Below are 27,078 nucleotides of genomic sequence, written 5' to 3'. Positions count from 1 at the left end.
TCAACCCACTATTTTGGCATGCTGTAAACCATTTTGTACACAAACCAAATGATCTGTGGTATCATTACTTTCTCACTGACTCGTGTCCAAGTCATGTGACTTGAGTCCACACCTCTGGAGCCCCGAGAGGGAAAACACATCATCTGAGGACCCTGCATATCTGGCATGGCAATTCATCCGACAGCTGTTGGGGTATTTCAGTCTGGACCAAAGTGGTGGAACAACACTGCACTCCAAATTAGAAGGGCTCATCCTCTGGGAAACACATTCATTCAGTAAAGTATATTCCCATGGTGGGGCCGACGGCGAGCCGAGTGTTGTGCGACGGCTCCGCAAGGCCGCCTACTGATGTGTCTGCAGTGGTTTCTTTCTTTCGACAGATGTACTTATTGTAAGTCGCTGTGACTCCCGTCGCTGTGACTGAATGCTAAATGCTAACCGCTAAGTGAAGCCCATTGCCGCTGCATGCCCTCCTCCTGGCAAAACGGTCTCTGGATGACTGAATGAAAATACAAGTTGTTTTCTCATTTCTGCTGGATTTAATCCAATAAACACTAATGTCAACAGATCCTCTGCTAGGGTGGCTCCACACTAGGGGGCGTTCCATACAGCTTTTTCAGGGCCAAAACCGATTATAACCAATCTAGGAGAAGATAACCGACATTGGAAACCCATAATTGTCTGCAGTAAAAAAAAAAAAGCGTGAAAATGTGTCCAACTTAAAAATAACACAAACTCTTAACACAAAACTTTGTTGAAATTCCTTAAAGCATTTGTGTTTATCACAGAACTATTATGATCTGAACAAAGTGCAGCGAGCTCTCGGCTGCATTATTATGAAGTTGAACAAATGACATAACTTAATTTTATCATTTTAACTTCAGGGAACTAAAATAGTTCCCTGAAGTTAAAATGAATCAAATATAGACCAGAGTAGTGACTGCAGCTGCATCAGAGCCAAAGCAGCGCAAAAAAGGAATTCATTTATTGGATCAAATAACTGATGATCATAACAATGCTGAATATCGGCCTCCATACTAGAAAAAAGTGACAGTGATATTCACACAGATTAAAGTCGAATGCTCTTTAAAAACGTCTGTGCTTTCTCTGCAACACAATACTACGTCTTTGACACGTCAACACTGTAACCTCTTCACATTCTGCTGATAAAGTTTTTAAAAATGTTTCAACTGAACTTCCCACCAGATCTGACACACTGCACCAGCAGATTGCCTCAGTGCTACTGAAGCAGATCCTATAAAACAGCCAGGCTGGATCTTCCCTCTCAATCCCCCTCAGTACCTAATAGCTCCTCGCTCTCATTCCACCACATTCTGGCCAGCATTAGCCTTTATGTGACTCACTTAACAATGTCACCTCTGGCTGGCTGGATGTGAGCGTAGGCGAGATAAAGGAGGATGAGGTCATCGGCATACCAAGTACAATAGACGCTTGGAAATAGAACAAGACTGCAACGCTCATACACAATGTCACAATTCTATTTCTAATTGAGAAATACACACAATAGCTACAATGGCACAGCTTTCACTTCACAATGCTTGACTTCGTTACTTTCCGTCTCCATTAGTGTGGACCTAATTGTAAACCCGCCCCCAACACTCTGCCAGCAGTGGTCACCGTCCAGCTCTGTTCATTGTCCGTCTCCAATTAGAGCCCAGTGAAAGTGCTGAGAGCGGAGGAAAACGTCCCTAGGTTCTCCAGCGGGACAAACACGAGCGTTACGCAACCACACAATGTGCTTCCCTGCTTTAAAAGCAGCTCAGATGGGTTTGGGCTAAAAGGACATTTGGGGGGGGGGGATAGTTCAAATGGTTGGACAACACACATGAAAGCTTTGGAGGCAGGAGAGAGTGTGTGTGTGTGTGTGTGTCAGGCTGTGTTGTACCTTTGAAGTTGCAGGATACTATCGGTGAGTTTGGTAAAAGGAGAAGCGGTGAAACGTCAGACGTTATTGAACGCTGCTGGGCCTTCAAAGTCACCTGAACAGCTGCCATCACTTTCTCACTCTTTCTAGCTTCTGCAACACTTTCCTGCCGACACGTTACACACAAAGCAGGATCATGTTTTCTTATGGTCTTGAACTTCAGGTCGTTTGGTTCGTCTTCATGGTCTCAGTGCTGCTGCACAATCGTTGTGCTTCTGTAATAATGAGCGCTTTGTTGACTTATCAGGACATATCCCGGCATGAAAACACTTCCACGCCTTGATTCCACTCCTTTCTTCATTTCCTGCCGTCGGCCATCCTTCCTGTCTTATTGATCTGCACTGACCCACAGACGCCTCTGCCATTAGCTAGCAGCAACACGCCAATACGCATCATTTGATTATCAGCGTGTGGTTGGACTGAAGTGGAGGAGCGAGAAAGCAGAGCAGCAGGAAGAATGTACTTCTGTCGTTGTGTACAAGATGTACATGTATTTGTACACTGTACACTGAAACGAAAATGTACATTTTAGATGTAGGCCAAAGTAAAAGCTCCATTTAACTACATGGGTGTTGAAGACTTTTCTTGTAAACTACTTTTGTGCCCCATGAAATATCACCAGGATGGCACTGACAAAAAATAGTACAAAAAAAGGACTCAACAAAACATTTAGGTCAGGTTTGAAAAGTTAGATAGATATATTTTCATCTGCAAATGAGCAGAACCACCTTCTAGAAACCAGAATGTTTATGGAATATTTAAAGCGTCTAAATGAAGGAGTAAAATCAAATACAATACACATTGTTAGATCCATTTCTGATTCTGTATGCATTCATGTCATGATTCATGAAAAACTGCTGAGCTATTGTAACTGTAATGACTGCAGCTTTGGATGACGTGTGTTTCATCCATCCACTTATACCTTCGATGGCCAAGCCACAAATCAGATCACAGCAGAGAAGACAAAGCGGTGTATTATGTCAGTGTCGTCCAGCAGAGGGCAGAAAAGAGCCGCCCAACGCTTCACACAAAGAACATTCATCAGTCATTAGTTTTCATGGAGAGCTGCAGAGAAGCTTTGTAAAATGGAGACGCATTGTTCATGTCCAAATGAAACACAATCAGCCGTCAGCCACGGAGCGGAGCGATGGCAGGCGCTACGTGTTCAGCTGCTTTCAAGGCAACGCGGCAGAAGAAACCTCGCTTTTTCAGAGCCTGTGCACATCAGTGTGGTGTCCCGCAGCCCACAGACTGTGAAATAAGACAGCAGTCGGCTTTGAGCAGGGCTGATCAGAAAACATGTGATTCCACAAGCCTCATTAGAAAACACCGCCCTCCATCCGAGGGGGCTTATTCACCCATTCACACCTCCTTTTGCAAAGGTGCACCATATTTCTCTCACAAGCCAATCAGAGCAACCTGGGCTTTTTTTTAGGGAGGGGCTCTTAAAGAGACAATCAATGACAATTTATTTATAGTGTCATATCACAACAAAAGTAATCTCAGGACATTTTAAGAGCAGGAATAGAACAGATTGGATTTCAAGCAAAAGTTCCAAAGCTGGAATTGTCATGATTTGCATTATTAAAAATGTTTTCTTAATTCTGTAACAACAAAAAGAAGATCTGATTCGACGTCAGCTCTCTTGGAACTGGACTGAACCGTCGGTTGAATCATATTTCACATTCACTCCCTCATTCATTCATTTCACAGAGGAAAAGGCTGCAAGCTTCACACACAGCAATTACATTTTGTTTCTTTTGGTGATTAGTGAGGCTGCCGTAGCATTCTTAAATTATAAGGAAATCATATGACGTAATAAAACATTAGAATGTCATGATGCTGCTATGTGTCGTCATCCAATCTCAAAGCCTCTGTTGAATAGAGAGGAGAGAAAAACAAACCATGGTCGTACAGCTCCATGAAAATGCAATTATATTACAGGTACGGAAACCATCCTTTCAAGTGTGGGAATGGACTGCTCGTTAACTGGATGACTGCACACAACAAGCATGCGGAGGGATACGGTGGCCTGGAGAGGTCAAACAGAGAGCACGGCTTCAAGGTGAAACAAAGGCAGAAGGCAGAGGCTGTTTCACAGAGCTCTGCAGGTGAGGAATTACAATACGACTCAGCTGCTGAGGGTTTTTACTGCAGATGTATTATCTTATAGAAGATAACCTTGCTCTAAGCTTGGAACTATAAGTCCCACAATGCTTTGGGAGATACAGTAAGTGTAATAGTGTTACATAGGTTCATTTCAGGGTTATACTGTCTTGTGCCTCCAAGTGGCAGCATTAAAACCAGTAACGCTTCTTTACATCCAGGCTGTGATGATGATGATGATGATGATGGTGGGTGAGGAAGGGACGAAACCACACACCTTCCCAAAGTTACAAAATCAACACAAACAAATGAGATTCTAACACAACAACATGTGTCATATGTAGAGTTGTTCCGATTCCAGCTTCAGAAATGCCTCCGATACTGCTAATGTTAGTGCATCATGTTGGCGGTTTGGCAGTACTTCACAGTGGATGTTCCCACCAGTAAGACGGCGACATGCAACACAGGGCTCTGTGCATTGGGCGTGAGACACGCATTTCAACCTGTTCACACGCCACATCTCGTATTTCTCATGCAGACAAGAACCAGGAGAATTTTAAAAAAGTTCTCTTTTTTTACAGAAATAGTTCAACGAAATGTGTTTCTAAAGACATTTTATGCTAGATATAAACTATGCAGTTGCTGAATCTGTCTTTATTTTAGATCGACAACGGTCAGTTTAAAAGATTATCGAGAGCTTGCGGGAGGCAGCACCGTCTCTCGAAAGTCGCCACGACGCGAAGGCATTGCACGGCTTCTTACATAGACAATGAATGGGAAGCGTGGAAATAATGCTGCCTGTGGACACGTACCTTCAGCCATGTGCAACATATGCAAAGACTCAATTTCAAGGGCTGGCACGAGTGTTGCAAATTTGCACTACTGTTTTATACTGTTCTATTTAAAAATAAATGTAAAAATAAATGGCTTTGCTGTATTGATTCATGTTTTACAAAGGGTTTAACCTGAGCCAGGCCTTACCACAATGATAATCATACCACAGTCATGCAGGCTATGATCTTTTTCTTTTTTTTTTAACACACTGGTATCGGTATTGGGAGGGGAAAAATGGATCAGAACATCTCTAGTCACATGGTCCCTGACCAAGTAGTAACTCTAATATCAGGACCACACACAGGGAGCAATCTGACAAACCAAGGACGTCAACGCCTATGAACCACACACACACACACACACGCTGGAGGGAGCACACTGAAAGCAGAGAAATTAGTATTGAACACTTCTTGCCTCCAAGAGACCAAAGTCTTCACATCGAATATCAGCTTATCCATATAACCTCATCCAAATACATCAGTAACCTCCAGGTCCAAGAGGACTACATAGAGGACTACATAGAGGACTACATAGAGGACTATATAGAGCACTATATAGAGGACTACATAGAGGACAATATAGAGGACTATATAGTGGAATATATAGAGGACTACATAGTGGACTATATAGGACAATATAGAGGACTATATAGTGGAATATATGGAGGAATATATAGAGGACTATATAGAGGACTATATAGAGGACTACATAGTGGACTATATAGAAGACTACATAGTGGACAATATATATTTATTGTTGTTTTTTTTAATATACGTATTTCCCCCGTTCTGAAATAAAAAGACGCCACATCATTAATGATCTGACATTCCACAAATATACCAGCCAAACAGTATGATAATATCACAATATTTTGCCACAATAACACTGATATCACGATGCGATTCTGCGATACACCATATATCGCAAGAAATCATCTACAATATGACGATATCTGTGTCTGCAGGAGAAGAAATATCAGTGAAAAGGCAAAAGCAGGAATTAATCGTATACTGTGTTTACTCACTGCATTGTGGTGCAGTCTTAGCTTAGTCCCTCTTTAACACACACACACACACACACACACACACACACACACACACACACACACACACACACACACTGACTGAACATGTCTATGTGTGCCATCATTCAAATATAGCCATAAACTGGCAAAAGGCCAAGAGGAGTCATAAAGTTGTGACTCTGGAGAGGCAAAATGGTAACAGGCTTAATGCATGCAATCATTAAATAGTGCCTGCATATTTTAATAAAAAATAAATACAAATATTGATTTTTGGGGCCAGTGTATCAACGTATCACAGCAGGGAGTATCATGATATATCGATATATTGTCCCACCACTAATCTTAACCCACGCAACGAGGGTTTGAAAATGACACTCTGCTCGGTGCTGTTAGACCGGGGAGTTCCTGTACAGAAGACATGTTGAACCCTGAGCAGCTCAGCTCGGCTTCTGCTCTTAGAGATTGTTGTCCGCAGCAGCAGCAGCAGCAGCAGCAGCAGCATTAGGCTGCAGCAGCCGCAGAATTAACAGCAGCAGCAGCAGCAGCAGCATTAGCTGCAGCAGCCGCAGCATAAAGCCGCAGTAAGATACCTTGCAGCTAGGTAGTTTTTAAATTGGCGTCATGGCAGAGCCTGCAAAGAAAAGGAGGAGTATAATGTCCGATGAGGCGAAGAAAAGAAAACGGGAGCATGACAAAGAAAGAGCTCGTACGAGAGTGAATATCGGACCGGCTCACACTCGTTGGTGAGAGCTGAAGGAGGCTACAAAATGCAAGACGGATGGTGACTTGGCTTTGCTGCTGCTGGACTTGTAAATAATACCGGTAATCATTTTTTTCCAACAGTGTGCATCTGTGTACAATACATTGTCGATTATTTTATTGGCTCATGTTAGTTAAGGCGTTAGCTATTGTGCTAATATATATGTAACTATCGCTATGGCTCATGTTAGCTAATCTTAGCTAAGGCGTTAGCTACTCTACCTTGTCACTGGACATCGTTCAAACCGTTCATCGTTTCCAGAGCCGGTTCTGCATACAAACAAATTACGTGCGTGCAACGGAAGGCTGCGGTAGGCTAAATTATTTACAACGGCAGTAATGGACAATTCCGCTTCCAACCTGTAGGGGGACCGAAGAGGAACACTTCTTAAGTGTTGCTTTAACAGAAGCAGTAGCAGCAGCAGCAGTAACAGCAGCAGCAGCATGGGGTGTTGTGGCACGTTGACCTTGTGTATTTGTGCTCAAACACCTCCTTTAAACCGTATTGCTATACTGGTACAAACTGTTTTCACACTACACACACACCATGACTCCACCCATCCATTGTCTACCTCTTATCCTGAATTCAGGGTCGTTGGGGGCCTGGAGCCGATCCCAGCTGTCATTGGGTGAAGGCAGAGTACACCTGGACAGGAAACCAGTCTACCACAATACACCATGACTAACCATGCATTATGGTGAAAACATCACTTTTATTTGTTTACAAGACTCCACGTGGCACCTTTATGTCTGTGTGTGTCTTTTTTAAACTGGATATAGTCCTGCGTGGCTCTTTGACTCTCACATCAGTGAATGAGGAGTCCATCAGCCCCCAAACCCAACCCATGACAAGAGATCATCCAGGGATGAGGCCGAGATATAGGAGATTCTCACAATATAAAAACACTCACAACCATAAGTTGTGAGTGGTGAATTATTGGCCGAAAAAAGAGCCCGATTTATTCTCTATTCATGCAGGAAGACTGTGATTTATGATCATCATTCAAGATTATTCCATTGTTTCGCTAAAAGGGATGGTCACAGAAAAAGAAGACGCTGCTTAAGAGTTCTAAGCATATTTTGATGATAATTGCCATAATGGTGACGTGACATTTTTACAACATCCCCTTCCATCCATTTGTTGGTGTGTATAACTTTTGCCCAAGAAAGCGGACTGATCATGAGTGTTATAGAGATCATGAAACCCCAAAGAATCCAAATGAAGCTGCCTTTCCCTGAGACAGTTGAAGCTCATTCTTCATGATTGCACTGAAGTCTAATTGCTCTCTCAGACGCTCTTCCACCACCAGAGACACCAGACCACTTAAGCTTTTGTTGATCAAAGCCGCTGAAAACAAAACAAAACATTGGCCGTTTCAATGCAAATGTACAAGTTGTCAGAAGCACTTATCAAAGTGAACTCTGTGGCCCCAACTCGAGGTCCAGGGCCTCTGGTCCCCCAGGCCGCCTGCTCACATTCAAAATGGATGTGCTCTCCAAATCAGCCGAATGAAATGAAATAATAATGATGAGAATTAATAATACATGAATAGACATGAATGTCAGCGTTACTGGACCGGCAGGAAGAGTGGGGATCGTGACCACATTGTGCTCCCTTCAGAGGCCTGTAAAATAAAAGGAGAGCTCACCGGCGTCCCCTCGCTCTCCTTAAATGCTCCTTACATCCCCCCTCACATGACTGCGAGACGTCAAAGTGCACGGGTTAGGCACCAAAAGAAGGGATGAACTCTTTGATGGTGTCAAAAAAAAAGAGGATAACCCATCGAGGTCTGAATAATATGTGCGAACTTTCATAACCAGTTATTTTCATAACAGTAGCATATTTGCACATTTACATTTATAACACATTATTTCTAATGTATTCTAATGTAATATGATTGCATAGATGTATAGATAGATATCTAGTGATATCAATATATTTTATATATATATATATATATATATATATATATATGTGTGTGTGTGTGTGTGTGTGTGTGTGTGTGTGTGTGTGTGTGTGTGAGCACATCCATCTACACGTCTTCATGACAGCACTTATAAACCTGCACTGACACAAATAAGTAGACATGAATCATCGCTACATGTGGATGCTGTTGCTGCCTCCACCGAGTCCAGAGGCCCGGGGACCGGGGACCGGGGACCGGGTGAGTGGTTCCCGGGTCCGGGCACAAGGACAAAGGCTGACAGAAACGCAGGTAGACTACTTGGCATCTCAGCACTCATTCAGCGTGGTCTCATCGTCAAAATGTCCCCTCCTCTCCCCAGCCTCTCTGCATCCGGTCCTCCCACCAGGACGGAGATGCTGGAGGGAAGTTGACATTATAGTGACATTCAGGTCAGCTGCATGCCGAAGTTAGAAACCGCCATGCATGTAAACGGCTCATCGTGCCGCTACGGGGAGGACATTCAATGATATCACTTCTGAATAGCGCTCTCTAGCAGACCGATGCGCCTCCGACAACACATCAAACACGCTCAAAGGACGACGGTGTCATGTGAACCGGACCGGACCGGACCGGCTCGTCGGTCAAACGTCTGGAAACGTCACCGTGGTTCGGGAGAATAACGGCGGCGTCGCTCACCTCTAGAAAGAGCCAGAATGTCAGCGCGAACTCGGCCAGTGGATTCCTCATTTCTCCGCCGGAGGGAGAGTGGAAGCTCCGCTTGTGGAGAAGACAGAGTCGAGGAGGAGGAAGAGGAGGAGGAGGAGGAGAAGGAGATGCTCCTTTATCACAATGTCGGTTTCATCCCGTTAACGGAGACGGCCAGGGATGAGATTCAGCCGGCACGGATGAAGGTAACCGGGTGACGGTCAGACGCTCAGACATACGGAGATTAATTGCACGCTGGGAAACTGCATTAGCCTGCGATAGCCAACATTCCACGCCCCTTTACGCCCCCCCACCCCCACCCCCCCCAACAGAGAGACACACACACACACAGTGTTTTATTATTAGTGTAGGCCTATTTAAGAGAGATACATATTTGCCATATTTACACATTTAGTCATTTTGTCTCGTAAAATGCGAATAAATAAATTAAAAACGACAAAGCTCATGCAAGTGAAGCCATGAAGTAAAGTGCCTTTAACTTGCATTCTCTCTACTGGCCACCAGGGGGGGAGACTCTTCTCTGTTTGTGTAGAAGTCTGTGATATGGTCCTACTTCTCTCTTGATGTATTATCTCAGTAAACATTGTAAACATGAGTTTATGGTCTCAATCTCTAGTTTCAAGTCTTCTTCAATCCAGCATGATGTTGATTTAGTACATTATGGTCCATTTAGAGTCCAACAGACCAGAAAGCAGGGGATGCTTTGACAGGTCACTACCACGCTACCTATTCAGTTAGCTACTAAGATGACTTTAACACTTTACCACAGCTTCACACCAGAATCCAGATGGATCCAGATCCAGTAAGGGTGCTGCTCTGCCGCTTGTGTTCATCAGATCCACCCGTCGCTCCTCCACAGTCCAAATATGGTCACTTCCTTCACTGGTTGCAAACATTTCAAGATAGCAACAAGATGGTGTTGTAGTCTTGGTGACTCACTCATAGTTTGTTATAGAGGGCTCTGTGTTGTTTTCTCCACTGTCAAATTATGTTTCACTGCACCGGAGGGATGTTCCACATTCAGCACCATGGACAGTACCTGAGCTGCCCCAAGCAGCTGTGACAAAGAAGAGAATATATACAGTTTATATATACATATCTTCACAATTTAGACAGTTTTAATAAAAGAGAGAGAGAGAGAGAGAGTTCTCACTGTGTAATACAGCAGGTTGAAGTATCAATAACAGGCCTAATGTAGGACAGGGAAACAAAGAAAAAAAGCTTACAAGCAAACGTACCAAAAATACACATGAAACAACCTACACAGATGAAAGTAGCCGAGAGATTCAACTGCTCATGTAAAATGGAACCGCTGTCTCTGTAATCTCCATTTGTGTATGAAGTGATTTATGATGCTGCTTTGGAAGGAGGCAGCAGCAGCCAGCTGATGGATGAACGGCACCTCCAAGAGGATTTTGTCACTGAAGAGAATTGGCGCATTTTGTCATAACCTTCATACAAATGTTTGATTCATATCTTCACAGTTCTTTGTTGAAATGTGAACGAGACACATAACACATACAGCAGTCGTTTATAATCTGTATATGTGGCAGACACTTTGTATTTTTATCATATTTTCTTTTGTATTTGTATCCATCACACCTTTTGCAGGTGTGACTTTTATCAAGAAAATTGATTAAAACAATGAAGGAATCAATTAAAAACCTCCCCCATCAGTGAATCACTTACTGTATGGAGAAATGTCTCTTTGAAAGATGGATCTGATTTTTCTGTTCTGGGTCGATAGGAAATATGTTTTTCATCCTGCTTCATGTCACTCAAAGATAACAGCCTGTTTTTTTGGCTCATGACACACAAAAACAGTACGACCTCATCACATTTCAGATGTCTTCCTAAAAGCCAGTTTTACAGACTGGCTTTCATGTGAGTCCTTGTTTCACTGCTGCTTTTATTTAGCTATTGATTTGTATTTACTTTTGCTCTGATTGTATTGTTCATTGATTATATTGTAATTGTTTGGGTGTTTTTTTGTTGTTGTTTTATTGTATGGTCCTGTTGTTATATCGCCTATCTGGGTTTTGCTTTATTTTGTCATTGCAAACTCCGTTGCAATATAAATAAAGTTCAACAAACAAAAACAAATATATATACGTTGTGTTTTCATTGAAATATCAGTTTGAGGCCCAAATATGTAAAATTATCAGATTATTCTAAGATTATGAAAAAGATATATGCTGCAGAGCTTTGTTTTCCTCCTATCTTCTCCCATTAATCATCACACAAAGCCTCACATTTATCTTTCCAAGGACTCGACCCCGAGGTTGGGAACCATCAGCACCTGCATGCTGCTCCAACACTGATGCCTCAGTACGAACCAACACTCAGTACTTTTGTACTTTCACTTGGCTGTTAATACTTTTGTACTTTTATTTCAATATGATTTAAAATGTATTTTACATCAATTACATTTTGCATATTAATATAGTAGCTACTCTGCTGAACCACATATCTAATTTCTGACAAATCCAAATGTCAACAATCCAATTAAAATATAGAAATGTTGGATCATAAGATGTGTTGAGGACCGCTATAACTGCACCTCAGCACGCAATCAGACTGTCTGATATGCGGAGGACGCAAAGACACTTGTAATGATCATTCATCTGGATAATGTTCAGCAATAACCAGATTATGTTCCATATCATACTCTGAGTATGATTAAACCCAGAACACATGACAGGTCATGTTGTCCTCCCATCCATTATTTCTGGTCTTCAGCTCCATCGACTGTGTGTTCGGTGTCGAGCTGATTCAATCCCACTTTGGTTTTATTGTTTCTCCTCGCTCTGCAGCGTCATCCCTGGATGTTTGCTGCTGATGTCTGGAGCTCAGTGTGCTGCTGCTGGGGAAGTGTGGAAACATTCAAACTGCACAATGACCTCGTTTGTATGGAATGTAGTAACGCAACTGTGTTATTAGTCAACATCATCATTCCCAAAGAGCGGCTCCAGAACAGATGTGGCTCGTTTTAACGGGGTCGCCAAATCAAATGGAATTTCTTCCAGAGTCTTGTATTCAACGTTAGTGCAGTAACATTGAATCTAATATGAAAAGCTTGTTTTACTGAGGAGACAAAATGACCTCCCTCTCGTTTCCTAAGTATTTAACGTGCATGTTTTCAATACAAACACATGCATAAATTGAGGTTTTGATTTATTATAACGTATTAGATTTGAAAATGGGAGTAAAAATGGTTTGGGAACGTTCATTTACACACATTTTTGTCGGCCAACAGGAAGTTAGCGTCGCACTGGTTCCCTCGACGAAAATGCTGGTTGGATTTTTCCCAAAATTAAATTCAATTTGGCTATAAATCCATCCATCCATCAATTGTCTACCACTTATCCTGTATTCAGGGTCGCGGGGGGGCTGGAGCCGATCCCAGCTGTCATTGGGCGAAGGCAGGGTACACCCTGGACAGGACGCCAGTCTATCACAGGGCCTCAATTTGGCTATAAATGATCATCTATTTAATATAAATAATTATTGATACATCTTTTTACAAGGGTTATTTCTTATTTCAAAACCCATCAATAATTTGAGATGCTATAATTATAAAACTCTACACATAACAGCTTAAAATGAATATAAACAGTCAGTAGTTTCCTTTGTGCGTCTGAATGAACAGTGAAGCAGCCTGGTGTTTTACACAGTATTATATATGATTTGATACGTATGATCAGCTGCACCTCATTTGAAAGTGTTGGGTTCTCAGGTATTACAGCTTTTGGAGCTGAGACCAAGACGGAGCTCCATGACGCTGGAGGGTAATTGGTGTCAGGTTTAGTTAGTGACTCTGCACCGTGAAGTGTTGCTGAATTAGTGACACACATTACCTGCCAGCGTCTTTGTACGGTGAGATTTAAGAGGACACTTTGGGTTTTAATGGATCTGTGTCTTCACGGCTGCCTGGCAACATCACTCCTACTGACACATGGGTCTCTCAGAGAAAGTGTGTGTGCGCACGCACGCACACACACACACACACACACACACACACACACACACTTTTGGATGTTCACCATCTTGAATCAAGTGGAAAATTTAATGCTGAATGAAGTGCCACTAACTTGCATTCTCTTTGTTGGCCATCAGGGGGCGACCTTTCTGGTTGCAATTACTGTATACAGTGTAGGTCTGGTTGCATGGAAGAGAAAATGAGTCTTCTTCTCTCTTGATGTTTTATCTCAGTAAACATTGTAAACATGAGTTTATGGTCTCAATCTCTAGTTTCAAGTCTTCTTCAATCCAGCATGATGTTCATTTAGTACATTATGGTCCATTTAGAGTCCAACAGACCAGAAAGCAGGGGATGCTTTAGGGGCGGGGCTACCTGCTGATTGACAGGTCGCTACCACACTACCAATGCAGTTAGCTACTAAGATGACTTTAACATGTAGCTGTAAAGTTGACCTTGAATTGCAGATTGATCCAGATCCAGAAAGGGTGCTGCTCTGCTGCTTGTGTTCTTCAGATCCACCCGTCGCTCCTCCACAGTCCAAATATGGTCACTTCCTTCACTGGTTGCAAAAATCCAAGATGGTGATGGCTAAAATGCCAAACTCAATGCTTCTGCTCTAAGCGTGTCTATACTGCTGACTTTGCACTTTCTACTTTTTTCTGGTTAGACGCTAACTGCATTTTGTCGTCTCTGTAATCTGCACAACCACAATTAAGTTGAATCTAATCCTCATAACCTAGTCAACAGACCACGTGGAACTATGTTCACTTTTTACAGTCTGGTGGTGTAGTGGGTAGCACTGTCGCCTCACAGTGAGAGGGTCCAGGGTTCAATTCCCGGGTCGGGTTCGAGTCCCCGTGTGAGCGTGGGTTCTATCTGGGTTCTCCAGCTTCCTCCGACAGTCCAAAGATATGCAGGATGGGGATAGGTTCAATGATGACTCTTGTAGTGTTTTGAGTGCAAGAATGACACACGGAGACGGAGTACAAGTCTATTGCGTTCTTTACTTGGTAACTTCCTAGTAGATGCGCAGAGCACCCCGGTGGTCACAACAGGTACCGTATTACTCGTACAGCGTGCACACATTACCGTAGTAAATGTAATGACTTCAACTACTACACTCCTTCCCCCTAGATGATAACCTAGATAACCAAACTACATCCCACATTGCAATGACCATTCTCTGAACATTATATGAAGGGCTCAACTTATAGTAAAATACCCCTAACTTATAATCATTAACAGTAGGCAGTCTGAACACAATTGCGAAACTTATAACTCACTATCTCTACTTGAACATTTAGAGATTCAGTCTTTTTGGTGCCGTTCGCTGCCTTTCAGGATAACGCCGCTCAGGTTGAGCTTCCTGAGGTGGATGAGCAGCTGCATCTTCTGGCTCTGTGATTTCTGCTTGTTCCTCAGAATTTGCTGAGTAATCCGGGAAATCACTGTCATCCGTTCTGCTTGGAGGTGTTGAAGCTTTAGATGCACGAAGGTGATCTACATGCACCTTGACTTGACGTTGACCTATTTGCACATCATAGGTCAGAGGTCCTCTTTGTTTCAAAATTTTCCCTGCAATCCACAGTTTCTTAGGATGTCTGAAATCTCGAACCAACACCCTCTCTCCCAGAGTAAACATCCGGAGAGGCTTTGCCCGCTTGTCATGAGCCTTCTTCTGCTGTAACTGATGTTTGACCACAACTTCAGACATGTCCGGCTTCAACAATGACAGGCGAGTGCGTGGTTGTCTTTTCAGGAACAGTTCAGCTGGGGTGCGTTCAGTCACTGTGTGAGGGGTGTTTCTATATGTGAACAGGAACCGAGCAAGCCGTTGATGTGGTGACACAGACTGAGCTTCCAGTCGAGTCCAGGCTTTCTTGAATGTCTGCACAGCTCGTTCCGCTGCTCCATTAGAAGCAGGATGGTAAGGTGGTGTGAGAACATGGCGAACTCCATTCTTCTTGAGAAACTGTTCAAACTCTGTTGATGTAAAAGGAGGGCCGTTGTCAGACACGAGCACCTTTGGCAGTCCATATGATGCAAACAGGTTCCTGAGAAGATGTGTAGTCTTCTCTGCTGTTGTGAGCTGTGTAGGCAGGACTTCTAGCCATTTTGAATAAACATCAACTACCACCAGGTAGTGCTGCTTGTTAATTTCAGCAAAGTCCACATGAATCCGTTCCCAGGGTGCTGTGGCCCATGACCAAGGATGGAGAGGCGCTGCCGCAGGTCTGTTCAGTGTGGTCTCACAAACTGCACACTGACTCACATAGTTTTCTATCTCTTCATCTAGGCCTGGCCACCACAGGAAGCTTCGGGCTAAAGCCTTTATTCGTGTTATTCCTGGATGTCCATCATGCATATCTGACAACAGACGCCGCCTGAATTTCGGTGGTATGATGACCCTTGACCCCCAGAGAACACATCCCTGGTCTGAAGAGAGCTGGTCCTTCCTCATGCAAAATGGTTTGAACTCTGGATTGGGCACAAACTTTGGCCATCCTGACAATGTCAGATCCAGGACTTTAGAGAGGAGTGGGTCATGTCTTGTCTCTTCTGCAATGTCTTTGGCTGAGACAGGCAACTCATCGATGTGTGACATACAGAACACTTCACTGTCATCAGTGCTTTCATCAGTGTCATGCTGGCATGGAAGACGTGACAATGCATCAGCATTGGCATGGTCACTGGAACGTCTGTACTGAATGTCATAATCATATGCCAGTAAGATTAAACCCCAGCGTTGCATGCAGAGTGCAGCAAGAGTTGGAACAGCTGATTTAGGGCAAAGTATGGTCAGAAGTGGTTTGTGGTCAGTCAAAAGCACAAACTTCCTTCCATAAAGGTACTTATGGAATTTCTTGACGCCGAATATTATGCTCAATGCTTCTTTTTCAATTTGAGCATAATTTCGCTCACTTGATGAAAGAGTCCTGGAGGCAAAAGCGATAGGTTGCTCTTCACCAGAGGGTAGCACATGTGAAATTACTGCACCCACACCGTATGGACTGGCGTCACATGCAAGCCTAAGTGGCTTCTCTGGATCGTAGTGTGCAAGACACTTACTGTTCAGAAGATGCTGTTTGCAGGCCTTGAATGCCTCTTCACATTGCTGGGACCATTTCCACGGTGTGTCTGCATTTAGCAGCTGGTGAAGCGGATGCAGTAATGTAGACAGATTTGCCACAAACTTCCCATAATAGTTGAGCAGTCCCAGAAATGATCTCAACTCTGTAACATTCTGTGGAGCTGGTGCATTTACTATGGCTTCTACCTTGTCTGCTGTTGGGTGAAGTCCCTGTGCATCAATTCTGTACCCAAGGTACTCCACTGAGTCTTGCAGGAATGCACACTTTGATTGCTTGATCTTGATTCCTTGCTTTTCCAGTCTTTCCATGACTTCATCTAATATTGCCAAGTGTTTTTCTTTTGTAGGTGCAGAAACAAGAATGTCATCCATGAAGCACGCAACATTCTCCATGCCCTGAAGAATCTGGTCCATTGTGTATTGAAACACTGATGGAGCTGTTGAAACACCATAGGCTAGGCGGTGGTATCTGAAGAGGCCTTTGTGTGTGTTTATAATGAGGTACTGCTCTGATTCTGGATCAAGCTGCAACTGTTGATAAGCAAAGGACAGGTCGATTTTACTGAAGACTGTTCCTCCAGCCAGAGTAGCAAACAAGTCCTCAGCATTTGGTAGAGGATATTCCTCCGGGAGTATGCATCTATTCACAGTCACTTTGTAGTCGCCACACAATCTCACAGTTTTGTCTTTCTTTGGCACTACGACGATAGGTGCAGCCCAATCACTCCTTTTTACTTGAGAAATAATTCCGTTCCTCTGTAAGCGCTCAAGTTCTTTTTCCACTGCTTCCCTCAATGCATAAGGTACAGGTCGTGGCTTGTGGAAGATTGGCTTGGCGTCACTCTGCACTCTAATCTTTGCTCTGAAGTCTTTAATCTTTCCATATCCATCTGTAAACAAATATTTGTGCTTTTCCAGCGTGTCCTTGAGTGTCAGTGGATTATTTCTCTGCAAACTGAAGATCTTCCCCCAATTCAGCTTTATCTTCTGCAGCCGATTCCTTCCCAGTAATGGCGGTTTACTACCTTTAACCACCACAAGTGGCAGCTCCCACTCTTGTTCCCCATACTTCACAGGCACCAGGATCTTTCCCAGCACAGGTATGGTGTCTCCTGTGTATGATGACAGGTGAATGGCAACTGGCTCCAGTGGGCAGTTCTTCAGTTGTTCCTGATAGAGGGACTCTGGAATCAAAGATACCGAGGCACCCGTATCTACCTGCATGTGCACTTGTTTCCCAGATAACTCCATGGTGACGAAAATGCCATTTTTCTTTCCTTGTGCAGTGTACACTGTAAACAGGTCCAGTGCGTCATCGTTGCCATACTCTGAGTCATCTGTGTCTCTGGTTGCTGTCACCATTTGTGCCTTGTCACTCTGTTTTATCTTCTTGCAGACTCTTTTCAAGTGTCCAACTTTTCCACATCCATGGCATGTTTCAGTGCGATAGTAGCATTCAGTTGGCTGATGGTTATCTTTGCCACATCTATAGCACTTCTGTCTTTTGTCTGAAGATCCTTGTTTCCCTCTTGAATCATCCTGCCGGTTGTAACGTGAACCTTGACCTTTCTTGTAATAGCGTCTGTCACTTGAAGAATTTAACACTTTGTTAACTGCACCTTTTGGCTTCTCATTATGTTCTCTCAATTCTTTTGTGTCTCTGTAGGCCAATTCTAAAGCAAGTGCAATGTCACAGGCCTTTGTGAACGTCAGGTCTTTCTCCGATAGTAGTCTCTTGTGATACTGTTCCCCTGAGAGGCCACAAACAAACTGATCCCTGAGGGCATCATTCAGAAATTATCCAAATTCACAAGTGCTTGCCAATGTTTTTAGTGCAAGGATATATTCAGAGACGGTTTCATCTTGTCGTTGCTGTCTTTTGTAAAACCTGAAGCGTTCTGCAATCAGAATAGGCTTGGGCTTGAAATGCAGTGACAGAGCTTTCGTGAGGTCGGCATAGTCCACATCCGTCACTTTTTGCGGTGCAATCAGATTTTTCAGAAGTCCATACTCTGCTGGACCCAGCACACTTATGAATACATCAGCTGTCTTCTCTTGATCAATTTCATTTGCTGCCAGCCATCTTTCAAACCGCTCCAAATATGAATCAAAATCTTCTTTTGTTCTGTCAAATTCTGGAACTTTTCCAATATACGCCATTTTTACAGTTGTTTCCTTTAGAAGTTATAATTTCATGGCCTTTACCATTTCTTCTGTTGGCTTCCTTTTTCAGTTAATCTCCGGTCGTTTCTTTGTTTGTTTGTTGTTGTTTTTTTCTATTTCCTCTGCACCGATTTTCTTCTGCCGTTACAGTCACTCACCACAGGAGGGCGCTCTTGCGCTTCTTTTTAAAAAAAACACTGTTCCTTGCCGTGGCTGCACGGTGGGGTAGTGGGTAGCACTCTCGCCTCACAGCAAGAGGGTCCTGGGTTCGATTCCCGGGTCGGCCCGGGTTCCTTCTGTGTGGAGTTTGCATGTTCTCCCCGTGTAAGCGTGGGTTCTCTCCGGGTTCTCCGGCTTCCTCCCACAGTCCAAAGACATGCAGGATGGGGATAGGTTAATTGATGACTCTAAATTGCCCGTAGGTGTGAATGTGAGCGTGAATGGTTGTCTGTCTCTACATGTTGGCCCTGTGATAGACTGGCGTCCTGTCCAGGGTGTACCCTGCCTTCGCCCAATGACAGCTGGGATTGGCTCCAGCCCCCCCGTGACCCTGAATACAGGATAAGCGGTAGACAATGGATGGATGGATGGATGTTCCTTGCCGTTTCATACGGTGGCCCAGAGGTGTCAGGCGAAATACAAAAGCCGCAACACAAATACAAAAGCCGCAACACAAATACAAAAGTCGCAACACAAATACAAAAGCCACAACACAAATACAAAAGTCGCAACACAAATACAAAAGCCACAATGGAAGTGACCTCAAACACATCTCATACTACATTTTTTTTTTTTTAACTTTATTGACATCTCGTCCTCATCTACTCTCACATAACTGAATCGATTTCAGTTCTAGCTCCCGTTTAATGGACATTACTTATCAAAATATAAAGCATAATTAGTATTACACTTAATTCAATATTTCAAAAATATTTTTGTATTATTGTCAAATGTTTTCTACCATTTTTATGCGCGCTCTCACGGTTTCGCTTTCTTCCTCTTACCCGAGTAGCTGCTTTCCCTCGCCATATATCGCGACTATTAAGCAGCTTTTATCGATCATTAATTTTCATAGATTGTATTATTCCTCTGACCACGGAACACCAGCACCTTCACCGCGGAGACGACGGAGGCAATCGGCCGTCGGAGGAGCTACATTATTCACATACATGGAATTTGGATTTCCCTCTGAAGCAAGTAATATCACTTATCTGGTTTAAATAAGTTATTTGATTATCAATAGACAGGCATATGCATGCGTAAACAAAATCAACAGACATGTTGGTTAATATAAGCCGTTTTCATATCATGTATGAGTTTGGTGGGATATTATATTATTATAATATTCACTATTAGTGAACAATTTATTAGACAAATAATCCATGTTATATATACGGGTTGCAATATGTGTATGATAAGAAATAAGTACTGTTCATCAACAAATTAACAGGAAAACATTCAGAATAAATGTAATATCTTGTGTTTTCTGTTACAGGTTGGTGCCAGAGGGCTGTACTGCAGGTCAATACTCATGTTCCCCCGCTGGGGGAGGGGATTTAAGGAAGGACCTCCGTCTTTCAAGGTGTTCCAAAGAGAACCTCGTCTACTGCTTACTAACAGAACATACCTTATATATAGTTTACATTCTTTCTCCGGTGGCTGAGGAAGTTTAAGGTCTCCCCCTCCATCCTGAGGACCTTCTACTCCGCAGCCATTGAGAGCATCCTCACAGGTTGTACCTCAGCCTGCTATGGAAGCTGCACTGCACGGGACCGAGCTGCATTGCAGAGGGTATCAAGGCATCCCTCACCACGCTGGAGGAAATGTACAGCAAGAGGGTGAGGCTGAGAGCCAGGAAAATCGGGCCTGACGCCTCTCACCCAAATGCTGGACTCTTTACCCTGCTGCAGTCGGGCAGACGCCAACGCTGCATAAAGGCCAGGACAGACACTGAGGAAGAGCTTTTTCCTGCAGGCATCAGACTTCTCAACCATGATGGACTTTAATTGCAACTTTATGCACTTAAAAAAACACACACACACAAAAAAAAAACACCTGCACTTTTAAGTCATTTTTTATACTATACTTTTTTTATCAACTATTTCTCTAGCATCACCTTAGGTAGATGCCTGTTTTTTTTTTTAATACATTACTATTTATAAAAGTCTTAGTTTTTTTTGCAGTGACAGACAGATTGCTTTACCCCTTTTAATTTCACTGTATGTAAAGAATGCGTTTTTTTTACAAAACATGTGATCAATAAAACTTGAAGAAAAAAAAAAACAGATGGGTTCCATGTCGATATTTGATGGGGGTGACTGCAACAAAGCCAACAAGCCACTTCAGCAGTCCTGGTACATCCTCAGAGTCTCCAGCAGTCCTGGTACATCCTCAGAGTCTCCAGCAGTCCTGGGACATCCTCAGAGTCTCCAGCAGTCCTGGGACATCCTCAGAGGCTCGTAGCTGCAGTGTCTGCTCCAAATGTCCAGATCCCTGTGTTGCAGGAACATGATTATTGTTGAGGTTTTATTTTTGTTTATCAGTAGTGCAGTTTATAAGTAATACCACACGGTAGAAGTTCTTACAGACAAATGTTTCCTGTTAAATGTTTTAGGGATATATCTGATGGTCTGTACAAATCTAAATAATAAATATCTGAATATATATATATGATTGTTGACTCATGTTTTAGGCCTGCAGGTCTATTTCCCTCCTGCTCTGGAGGAGAGACCCTGCTGCAGTGGGTGGCATCATGGCTGAGGAGATGGGGTGTACTGGGGTAATAGCAGGTCTTTGCTCCATCACCTCATCCATGACAACAAACACTTCCAGTGTGCAGCAGTGACCTCTCCTCCCTCAGTGCTGACATCTTCAGTTCCTATAAACAACATATACATACATACAAACACTTCTCATAATCATGATTCAGCTATTCACCACTAGTCATATATTATAATATGTACTGTAATACTGTTCCACATGGGATCAACTTAATGGACTCTGATGTTTTAACACATTGTAGATATAACCCAGCACTGACTTTGCCTGGTTATTTATAAGAAAGACAACTTCATCTGGTTTCTTTTATGCTTCACATCAAGCATGTAGAGTTCAATACTTTAAACTGATTACAACTCACCTTGTATTTCTGCTTGAAGGTCTCCCACTTCTTCTTAGCTCATCCGGCTCCACCTTCCCTCCATCTAATGTTCTCCAATAAACATCCTATATGAAGAAGAGCACGTAGAAAAGTGTTACAGCTCATTGATGATTTCTTGCTGTTTAACAGAACGTTTCATGTAGACATCTCAGGAGAGCAGGACATCTCCCGTCTATATACGCTGGTGTTCAACCTTATATCATTGAGTAGCTAAATATGCAACAGTAGTACTTAAGCCCTGCATATGAGAATTATAACATTTAATACCACATTTTCTTAAGTGAAGCGTCTCAGAGCAGCATTCCGCCTGCCGGTGAACTTCTCCTTATCGTTCCCTCCACCGGATGAGGCGCTCGGTGTGTGCATCCGTCCCTTTAACGAACAACGATGCGCCGTGTTATTTACCACCGTTAGTTAATATATCACCACGTTTTAACATAAGCACTATCTTTTTAGTTAACGTCGGTAAAAACGGCACATTTGCCGCTTCGCTTAAGCTCACTAACCTCTATGGTAAATTAGCGTCAGTAGGCTAGCCGGCTAGCAGGACCTTCGATTCGTACGTTAACGTACAATTCCAACAACAATAAAGTAACGTTCATTATCAATACGATTTAAAAGTCAGCTGGAAACATAAAATCATGTTACAGTATACTTACATGTGTACGCGGTTTGTTGCTGACTGTTGCCAGAATCACCGCAATCGTCCGCCATTATCCAGAACTTTTCAGCAGTCAGACGAGCCGCAATGCATTTTGGGAAGTTGAGTTTATCCGTGTTTAAGGTCACTTACGTTTTGGCTTTTGTATTTGTGCTGTAGCTTTTGTATTTGTGTTGCGGCTTTTGTATTTGTGTTGTAGCTTTTGTATTTGTGTTGTGGCTTTTGTATTTGTGTTGTGGCTTTTGTATTTGTGTTGTAGCTTTTGTATTTGTGTTGTAGCTTTTGTATTTGTGTTGTGGCTTTTGTATTTGTGTTGTGGCTTTTGTATTTGTGTTGTAGCTTTTGTATTTGTGTTGTGGCTTTTGTATGTGTTGTAGCTTTTGTATTTGTGTTGTAGCTTTTGTATTTGTGTTGTGGCTTTTGTATTTGTGTCGTGGCTTTTGTATTTGTGTTGTGGCTTTTGTATTTGGCCTGACACCCCACCGTAGTTTCAGCCGCCAGCACTTTCAGTTTCTTCCGAACCAAAAAACAGGTGAAAACACACTTTTAGGAGAAGTTCTACTCATCCGACATCTCCCATATGCATCACGATGTGGATTCACTTCATTTCCTCGTCGCCATTGTAGTGTTTTGAGTGCAAGAATGACACACGGAGACGGAGTACAAGTCTATTGCGTTCTTTACTTGGTAACTGCCTAGTAGATGCGCAGAGCACCCCGGTGGTCACAACAGGTACCGTATTACTCGTACAGCGTGCACACATTACCGTAGTAAATGTAATGACTTCAACTACTACAACTCTAAATTGCCCGTAGGTGTGAATGTGAGTGTGAATGTTGTCTGTCTCTACATGTCAGTCCTGTGATAGACTGGTTACCTGTCTGTCTCTACATGTCTCCCTGTGATAGACTGGTTACCTGTCTGTCTCTATATGTCAGCCCTGTGATAGACTGGTTACCTGTCTGTCTCTACATGTCAGTCCTGTGATAGACTGGTTACCTGTCTGTCTCTACATGTCAGCCTGTGATAGACTGGTTACCTGTCTGTCTCTACATGTCAGCCCTGTGATAGACTGGTTACCTGTCTGTCTCATGTCTCCCTGTGATAGACTGGTTACCTGTCTGTCTCTACATGTCTCCCTGTGATAGACTGGTTACCTGTCTGTCTCATGTCTCCCTGTGATAGACTGGTTACCTGTCTGTCTCTACATGTCTCCCTGTGATAGACTGGTTACCTGTCTGTCTCTACATGTCAGCCTGTGATAGACTGGTTACCTGTCTGTCTCATGTCTCCCTGTGATAGACTGGTTACCTGTCTGTCTCTACATGTCTCCCTGTGATAGACTGGTTACCTGTCTGTCTCTACATGTCTCCCTGTGATAGACTGGTTACCTGTCTGTCTCTACATGTCTCCCTGTGATAGACTGGTTACCTGTCCAGGGTGTACACTGCCTTCGCCCAATAACAGCTGGGATCGACTCCATCCCCCCCGCGACCCTGAATACAGGATAAGCGGTAGAAAATGGATGGATGGATGGGTTGAATCCCAAGACGAGTTGTTGAGTTCTCAGAAAAAGCAGCTCCTGCTGGCGTGCCGCTGAGCACAAGCACTACAGCTGCTAACAAAAGTGGTCTGCAGTCGTACAGAACAGCTCCCAGCACATAAATACAGAGCTCTGTCGAGTTTCCGTCTTCCAGCAAACTAAAACAGAACTGAGGGATAAGTGGAGCCGGCTTCCTGCAGTGAAGGAAAAGACAGAAATAGACTTTTACTGGAAGCTAAATGTGTTTTCTCAGCATCTCCTGTTTGACTCAAAAAACACAAACAATGAAAATCATCGTTGCATTTGTGAACTCTTTTAGAACCTCCCCATATTGAAATAACCAGGTCACACAGCTACAGCATACTGCCGGTATATCTGGATTTTACAGTTGCCATCGACATTCAACTAGTGACTTTCTGTACAGTATTTATTTGCTTTATGTCATTATTACTTGTTGTAGCAATAAACCGATAAAAACGTGTTGTGATCCCAAAACAAAAAGTGCAGCTATTTAAATACTAAAACCATCAAGACTTTTTGATTTTTGAATTAATTTTTACCTCAAAGGAAAATATATTCAAACTTTTTATTATGATCACATCCTCCATATGGCCTCCAATATGGATACTGTTGCTTCCATCTAGTGGTCGCTGGAGGTATTGCTGTTTAGTGATATGTAGTGTCACTAGAGGGAGGCTGCAGTCAATTTATATATTACAAAATATCAACGAAAGAGAATATCATCATCCTGGTTGAACTTGATGAACCTTCATGATCATAGATTCAAACACATAATTCTTATAATATGGGTGGAGATGATGACTCCTTCTCTGGTCCTCCTGGTAACTCCTGGTTGAAGACCTTTGCCCTTTACCCTGTGGTTTTGGTCTGTTGTTCTCAGACAAATGAGCATTCTCTATCAGCTGATGAACACCAAGACGTCCAGCTGAAAGCTCCTTAAAATATAAAGTGAGTACCCCAACGCTACAGGCGCAGTTAAACACCATGAAAATAAAGTAGAGCTCTGAAATATAATGATGTAATGTGGAAAACAACCGCTCAATAAAAAGATACTTAAAAAGAACAAATATATAAAGTAAGTGCAAAGAATATTTTTTCTTTGATTTCATGGATGATGTGAAAAACTGTTCTCTGATCATCGACTGTAGGTTTAAATTGTGTCTGGAGCTGTTTCCATAGCAACGAGTATTTCAGTTTCAACCTGTACAAGCTGCATCAAAACTTTGCCAGGTGAAGTCCATACATGGACCCATTTTAAAATATTAACACTCATGTTTTGTATTGCATTATATGACATCTATCACTATATGGTTCTTTTTGTGTTTTTATTGTATCATGTAAATGAGAAGGTACAATATTTTGTCATTTTTTCATCATTAATTTCTTCACATACACCCACCCACCAACGCATTATACTACCACTACACATGTAACTTAGAATGTTCACACTTAAATTGCTACAGGAAAGTAATCTGACTGAACCCACACAAGAGCCCATGAAATGGTAGAATGGGCTACGGATCAGAACTGGTCTCTTCTGTGAGAACCTGGGTGATTGGTCAGGGTGACGTTCAACCTGCCAAATACTGAGCCGTGGCATCTGGCTACCATTTACGTGGAAATTATTTAAAACATTTTTTTTAAATTGAGTTTTAGATTTAAGGAGTGGTCTTAAAGTTAGATTTTGGGCTTCACCACTCAATACATGCATCTAGCCACCTAGCTGGGGTGCTAAAGTGGGGACCAAGTCCAGCGCTTGAATCTGGCCTCTGAAGCTCTTTCCTGAATGTCGTCTTCAGTTGTATTTTTATAAAGGCAGAAAAATGCCCAAAAATGTGTGCATAATAAAGGATTTATTAACCTTAATAAGGGGTTGTCCTGGCTAGTAATGTTAATAGCACCTTATATGGACTTGTAGGGGCTTTATTACCTAAAAATGATGATTACAAGATTAGTTAATAGATAGGGTTACCCTGTGTTTGTTCATCAAAGCAGTAGTAGGATAAAGATCATGTAGAGAGGAACCAAAGTGAAGCATAGCAGGAAAATAAAACAGAAGTAGGGAAAGTTTAAGATCAGTACCAACACCGGTGTACTTCAGGTGACTGATTTCAGGCCTTTTCCATCCCCCAGAAACGATTTAAAGCATCATGTGCCACAACATATGCTGTACTACACTGATTTTCAAAAGGTTTTGAACCCATTATTTGCTGCTAGATGCAAAATAACAAGCTAATGTGGACTGGTTTCAGCCAAAATAGTGTCAAGGCAAAACAAAGCCGTTTGTTGGGTAGGGAAATGACCAACGTAAAACATTTTTCAGGACAGCACTCTAAGCTTTTATTTCAATTCATTAGATATTTGCCACATTGTGGGAAAAGCTTCTGCATGGGAGAAATGGTTGCTGGCTTATGCCTTTATCATAGCAAGCTACGTAGTCAAGCTAACTGCCTAGCTTTTGGAGGAAAGAAGCTACAACTTAACAGCACAACAAAGCAACAGTCAATCTTGTCTACAATATGTGTTGGATATATCCAGGATGTTCCAACTCCTGTAAAGCCTGGTAGGTCTTTATGCACAGTTACAATCAGGAAAAAGACATTCAGTACACCTTCAGCAGCTAGCGTAGCATAGAAGTGCGTACGCTAGCTAACATGCGTTGCTTATTTAACGCCACAGGTTTTTACGTCGCGTGCCCTTTAACCTCGACTACCTTGAAATCCACAAAACCAGCCTGGAAATGACAAACGATTGCATGCCTGTGTGGAGCAGAGCCAGATAGTTGTCGGACCCTGGGCGGAGCTGGCCAAAGCTACGCTATGATTGGCCAGTCTGTATTCAAGGGGCGGGGCTTAGCGAAGGCTAATTTCAGTTTGACTTAACAGCCGATATCCTGGTTAACTTCAATTAAAACTAGCACTACACTCATTTTGAATTCTTCATGAAATGAAAGACGACTTGAGAAACTTTCGCCCACGATGTGACAAACAGCCGGAGAAGTGAAACGACACACCTACAAACATGGGAAGAAGGAAACCACGACATTGACAGGATATGAGGCATCAAGGGCCACTTACAGTGAGCATGCAGAGGCATAGTAATACCACAACCGCTAATGTTCAGGTCACACACACACCCTCCTTCTTCTATGGTATC

General features: G+C 42.8%; 1 protein-coding gene and 1 long non-coding RNA gene across 2 annotated transcripts in view; both read right to left on the bottom strand.

The window, feature by feature from the left end:
* Positions 1-9,554, bottom strand: part of vopp1b (VOPP1 WW domain binding protein b) — a 32,358-nt gene extending 22,804 nt beyond the window's left edge. The window contains exon 1 of the mRNA XM_084033835.1: positions 9,272-9,554. Coding sequence (XP_083889961.1) covers positions 9,272-9,322 — 51 coding nt within the window. The 5' untranslated portion in view covers positions 9,323-9,554. The remainder of the gene's footprint in view (positions 1-9,271) is intronic.
* Positions 9,555-20,600: 11,046 nt separating this feature from the next.
* On the bottom strand, positions 20,601-22,425 carry LOC311028790. Its single transcript, XR_014598794.1, has 4 exons — positions 22,357-22,425; positions 21,965-22,069; positions 21,677-21,762; positions 20,601-21,030 (listed from the first exon to the last, which is right to left on the bottom strand). It is a non-coding gene; the product is annotated as an uncharacterized lncRNA (long non-coding RNA).
* Between the last annotated feature and the right edge of the window lie 4,653 nt (positions 22,426-27,078).

The sequence above is a fragment of the Eutrigla gurnardus genome, assembly GCF_963514095.1.
Source record: "Eutrigla gurnardus genome assembly, chromosome: 18".
Taxonomy (NCBI): domain Eukaryota; kingdom Metazoa; phylum Chordata; class Actinopteri; order Perciformes; family Triglidae; genus Eutrigla; species Eutrigla gurnardus.
Note: the sequence above shows the minus strand (reverse complement) of the source record. Positions and strands in the feature narration are given on the sequence as shown.